Source organism: Octodon degus, unplaced genomic scaffold, assembly GCF_000260255.1.
Source record: "Octodon degus isolate 3935 unplaced genomic scaffold, OctDeg1.0 scaffold00145, whole genome shotgun sequence".
In the NCBI taxonomy this organism is placed as follows: Eukaryota; Metazoa; Chordata; class Mammalia; order Rodentia; family Octodontidae; genus Octodon; species Octodon degus.
Window position 1 is genome coordinate 6129213 of NW_004524721.1, and position 6022 is coordinate 6135234.

Below are 6022 nucleotides of genomic sequence, written 5' to 3' on the forward strand. Positions count from 1 at the left end.
CCCCCCCCCCCAAAAAAAAAGGAGAAGAAGAAGCAGCTACAGTGGTACAGGGAAGTTTCCAGAAGTATCCCAGAAGGCTCTGAGGAGTTGTCAAATCAATTGCTTGGGGAAAGGTCAACTACTTCTGAAACCAGCCAGGGCTGACCAAAGGCAGCCCTCATACCGATTAGAGCCCTAAGAACCCTTACTTACCTGCACTGTCTGCATGGTTCTTGTTGGCTGTGGTTTTCATCACTTTCTCACTAAATAAAAGAAAAAGAGTGAGCTATTTTCCAAAATGCACCTCCTTCCCATTTGTTCAGTACTGTAAGCAATGAGCAGTGATGAGTGAAGCCACGAGGCTATTTTGGCTGCAATGGAAAACACTTCCCCGGTGTGCATCGGACTCGGGGGCAGGTGCGACAGGGCGCACTGATGACTCAGATGGTGGCAGAGGTGGGCACACGCGGGGGTGCTTGCAGACACTGTGCAGTGAGTGGTCCGTGAAGCCCCATGCATCGGGACGCTCATTTACCCTTCTTGGGCCAAAGTGTTACCTTTGTCCAAGAATTACCAGAAAGTCAACAAAACAAACCCAAACCCATGAATCATAAAGACATGAATATTTTCAGCCTTGAAATGATTATGAGGAAACAAATTTGAATGGATGAATGATCTTAATGATTAAAGAGAAACAGGTTGGCTTATGTTTCAATTGGATGACTGGTTTCTTTTTACCTAGATGCATCTTTGCTACCACTTGTAATGGGCCCTTTAAAGAGTGCAGACTGCACAAGGCCAGTTAAACTGGCAATCTGTTTCTCCATGGCTTGCATCCTTTCTCTGTAAAACAAGAGAATTATTTGTTAAAGCTCTATTGACTTCCAGACTGGTTTTTCCAGGTGAACGATCCACCTGATTTAAAAAAAAAAAATGTATTTGGTACAGGGTCTCACTGTGAAACAACTTGGACTCGTAGTGATCCTCCTGTTTTCAGCCTCCCCAGTGCTGGGATTACAGGTGTGTGCCACCATGCTCAGACTTGGTCACTGGCTCAGTGTGCCCAGGGCAGGGGTGGCATGGCATGTGGTGCCAGGGTTGGAACCCTGGTCCCTGTGCTTGATTAAGCAGGCGCTTAGTCTGCTGAGCTATCTCGCCAGCCCCATCTGATTAGCACAAAGGTTCTAAAGCGTCCCACCGACTTGCCACTCCAATTTATCCTAGCCTGGCTCAGGAAACTGAAAAGCCTACAAGTCCTTGGCTGCAACCAAGACTGAGTGATGGGGTAGCGGGGAGAGATAAAGCAAGGTCACAATAAAAACACACATGCAGCGCAAGCCAGCAGAGACCTCCTGAAGACGTCTTCCTAGAAAACTCTTCTGTTGGTACATCCTGTCTTTTTGAGCCGTCTGCTCTGCTTTCATTTTACCTTGCCACAAAGGGCTCCTCCCTGAGACCATCGAGGCCCTAGAGCAGGCATTGCAGTCACACATCTCGAAGCTGCTCTTCTCAGCTAGCAGGCTTCGGAGTCACTGGTGATGTTTGCTGTATGTGTAGTTATACTACTTTTCTAGCCCAAGGGCAACACAAATGTCTCTTATTCAGACCATTGACATCAACATATGTTTGGGAGTAGATGATGTTCAATGTTCAATCTAACATCCTAAAAACTCTATAGCCTGGAGGATTTTATAAGATCCAACAGGAAAGTGAGTATCTGTAACAACTCGATCATCCCAAGGCATTAATAAAACATTCCTCCAGTTACTGACCATGGACAGAGACTATACGGTTCTCCCTTTAGGTCTTTCTGATGCCACATCAAGCGTTTGAAACAGGCTCATATTTCTGGTCCTCAGACAACGTTCGCTTGACAGAACTATCACCATTATTTTCAGTACATTATAAAAACAACGGCACAACAACTAAGTAAAGAGAGGTGTCATGGTTCACCTCCTAAACTTGGTAGTAAAAAACAGGGAAGGAAGAGAGAGAGAGAGTGGTTTCAATGCTATCGGCTTCTTGTCTGCTGTGGTAGCCCATCACCAGGCATCCCAGCACGAGCCTGAGCTAAGGGAACACTGTGGGTCTCAGTTCCGTGGGCCTCTAGTGTGGCTATGGCGATTCCTATGTGACAAGTAGCACACTCGCACTCCATGGCTCTTCAATACAAGTAGACTACTTTATTGGGTACTTAGTGAAAAAGAATCTATTCTTCCTGAGGGGAAAAGAACTGGTATGGCCAGGCATATACCTCAGTAGCATAGCATAGCCCCTGCCGGGCAAGCACAAGGTCCTGTACCAAAAACAAAAACAAAATTAAAAAAAAAACAAAAAACAAAAAACAAACAAACAAAAAAAACACCAAACCAAATGCCTAGTTGATTCAGAGATGGTAAATCTGTATCCTGAACTTGATGGCAAATGATTATGTTTTAGTTTCAGGGCCTTGAGTTTTACCTTCAGAATATAACCTTTAATGCCAGTATGGAAGGTCACATTTTATTTTGCAGTGACAAGTGTCTCACTTCAGAATTCCATGTGTTTACTTTATGGGCAAAATTGATGGTGCTGTCACAGTATCAAGTTTCTGGGGCAGAAGCCATGCAGTCAGGAGAGCTAATGACTGTGAACATGGCCTGACCCAAAATTTAAGGACTAATATTATGGCATCTCTGATCTAGTAGAGTAGAAAGAAGAAGTTGCACATGGCAAGCAAAGAAATGCACCTGCAGGTATTATGGAGTGACCCTACAAATATTTTCAGGTATACCAACGTAGATGCTAAGCCTCTCAGTACAGAGCATGCTCCGCCATACCTGTCTCTCGGTCTCCTCATTCCCATAAAGTGGTCAGTGTGAGAAAAATTAGTAAGAAAAGCAAGTTAGTAAAAACTCACTGTAAATCCCAGTGATGCAAGATCTCAGAAATGATTGGATCAGGCTGTCTGCATATGGGAGACGTGGACTCACACAAGCTCTTGGGAAATAAAACACTTCCGTGGGGTGCATGCTCAGTACTGGGTGGGAGTTGTCCAGTGCCCTTATTCATCCCACAAGTACTGACTCGGTTGACAGCAGTGCTGGAAGTCAAACTCATGACCCACAGCGGGAGATGAATTCAGAGCTACCAGTGGTTGCTGGTAGACAAGCCCTAGACAAGCAGTATTTCTCCTAGTATGACATTTCTAGGATCTCCAGAGCTTGGTTAGGAAGTGGCCTAAAGTTCTGAGCAACTGGGGTATGAGGCCGGAAGGCAGGATGATAGCCTGAGCACACACAGACAACAATATTAAACGCAAGGATACACCAAACCCTGCCAAGAGAGCAATGGCAGGAGGAAGTGCTGGGATTCAACCCCGCCCCCAGGGGCAGTGCTGACAAGGTCCTCTGCAGGGTTCCTTCTGACCTCTCTCTAGTCTACAGCTTTCACCACCTCATCAAGCAAAAGCCCAGCAGCAGCATTAACACCAAAGCGATGCACTGGGACAACTCTGGATAGAGGACACTCATCTTCTGCTGGTCCCTGACTGTGGATAGAACTGTGGGATGTCACTGCACAGGTGGGCCATCTCCAAGAGGTCACGGGCTTCATACATGCCTTTGGCATCTTCCTGGGCTCCATGGGTGCTTGGTTTCTCCCCTGGATTCTCCCAGACAATGATTTCAGGATGTGGATAAAGATGACTCCCAAATCGCATCCCACTTCTCACTCAGGACTGAGAGCGGAGCTGAGCTGCAGCCTGAGGCACGACTTTGGGTGACTCAGAGCAAAAGCCCTCTGTGCCATCCCAGAAGCCAGGCGCTTCAGTTTCCTTTCAGATCTCTGGGTTAGGGCATGCATGCTCCTGGGTGGTCTCTTCCACCTGGTGCAACCAGCAGGACCACCGGGAAGGAGACACGAGGTATCAGAGACACCGAGTCAGGCGGTGGAGATACTTGAGCTGCGCAGCAGCAGGTCTGACCATGGCAGAGGCAGCAATGCACATACAGCTGACTACACGGGCACGTGCTGCCGGCGCAGCCAAAATCACTTCAAGAAAATACAATTCTATTGACACGTGGTAATGAGAAAACTTTCCCTCCTCTTGAATCATCAAAGTGTTTCTGGTTTCAGGATTCATTTGGGGGAGATTATCTGATTTATAAATTCATAAATAAGATTGTCTTTCCATTTCATGGTTGGTAATCTGGAAACAATTTTATGGCTTAACTAAATTACAGCAACTGGAAACTTACGCAGCCTTCTCCCATGATGAAATGTTATGAAGTATGTTTTAATGTGAAAGGGGAGAAAATAAAAGATATGCAGTGGAAGAAGAGAAATTAAGCACAACCCTGTCCTTTTATTGCACTGGCAACTTTGCATGATAATCACCAGAATATTAAAGATGCTTAGGTAAATTGATGCCAATATCATTGGCTTAAGGTATTATAGAACCGGTATAATTATCGTTGAAAAGATGATTCAAAAATGATTTCAGAAAGCACTTTATATCATTCCATAAACCATATTTATGTGATTAGAAGGTATGCTTAACTAGTCATTTACTGCCATAAATCAGCTTGGCTGAATGAATCTTTGTGAGACCCAAACATAATCTGAGTAGAAAATTCAAGTCAGATTCAGGGAAAGTGCTGATCCCAGCTTCCACCAGTTATGGCTGGAATGAGCTTGCCTGCCGGCTCAGTGTCTGTCTGTGAGGATGAAGTGACACTCTCACTTGCTGTCGCTCTGTTTTCAGGTGAAGGAAGCAAAACATTCTGTGTTTGGGTGAATATTTTGAGGTCATTACTCCATTTATACAACTCGCTACTTCAGGTTTCGCTGTCAACTGTTTTTGACTTGGGATAGGCCTTTGCACTGGCCATGGCCTCATTATATCCAAATTAGGCCCTTATCCTTGTATAGCTAAGTAAATGAATGGTTTTTAAAAATTAAGTCAACACTATAACAAGCCTGAGTCTGGCAGTTCCCCTATAATGAGTCCCACAGGATATATTTTTAAATATCCAAAAGAGATAGAGAGGAGTAAGCTAAAACAAGCCAACTGAGCTGATGTGATTAGCTTTGGGTCGGAAACACTAACTCTCCCAACCAGTTACCAAGTCTGATAAGCAGTGGTATAGGATGGTCAGCAACAACTACAGTAACCAAAACTGGCATTCTAAGAGTGCTTCTAACTCTAATATTTTGTGTTCTTCTTTCTGCTACTGAGTGATACAGTTGGGATCTTAGGGATACCCCAATGGCTCTTGTGTGAAGAGCTGAGCTGCCAACTTCTGGCTCAAGTGGGAAGCAATAGAACCTGTAGGAGCTGGGCCCAGCGGAAGGACCTAAGTCACTGGGAGGTCTCTCTGCTTCCCAGCTTTGCTCTCCTGCCCTCTTCCCTCATGGTGTTCTGCTGTGCTATGGGGCCAGAGCAGCAGTGTAAGTTTCCATGGACTGAAACCTCTGCAACCATAATCCTAAATGAACCTTTTCTTCTTTTCAGTTGTTCAGGTCGGGAATTTTGTCATAGCAACGGAAATCTAACACTCTGCTCTTTCCCTCTCATTTCTCATCCCCCGAAAGTGATGAATGGTGAGTAAGTCACGCAGCACATATTTTTGAGCCTATCATGTGCAGGTGCCACACTAGCTGCTGTGGGCACAGGGAAGTGCTATTGCTCCCAAGCAGCATCTTCCTTTTACAATATCAATATTTTCTCTTTGGGAGAAAAGAAACTGAACCTTTTTAGTCCTGGCAGTGCTGTAGGTGTTTTCCAGAACTACATCAGTTATTTTTATTTTAAAGAAAAAAAATAAAAACAATGGTACAAAATCTCAAAACAAGATTTTAGGAAAGTAACAATGGTTAGTACATTGTGTATTGTTACTACCAAAGTAGTTTCTCATATTACAAGATATAGATAAGAAATAATAAATAAATAACATAGGTACAAACCTCTGTGTTTTTTTTTTTTACATCAACAGAAAATGGAAATATACTTTTTAAAGTTTCTAATACTAGGAGAAGATATCATACAATGTCTTTTAAATAA

General features: G+C 44.1%; 1 protein-coding gene across 16 annotated transcripts in view; it reads right to left on the minus strand.

Moving 5' to 3' along the window:
• The window catches only part of Kiaa1217 (KIAA1217 ortholog), a 326909-nt gene that overhangs the window by 49779 nt on the left and 271108 nt on the right, over positions 1 to 6022 (minus strand). For 9 of the 16 annotated variants that reach the window (XM_023701995.1, XM_023701994.1, XM_023701993.1 and 6 more), the window contains 2 exons: positions 718 to 822; positions 193 to 242 (listed from right to left, as the gene is read on the minus strand). In XM_023701995.1, coding sequence (XP_023557763.1) covers positions 193 to 242; positions 718 to 822 — 155 coding nt within the window. The remainder of the gene's footprint in view (positions 1 to 192; positions 243 to 717; positions 823 to 6022) is intronic. The other 7 variants (XM_023701997.1, XM_004641889.2, XM_004641888.2 and 4 more) reach the window with 1 other exon arrangement.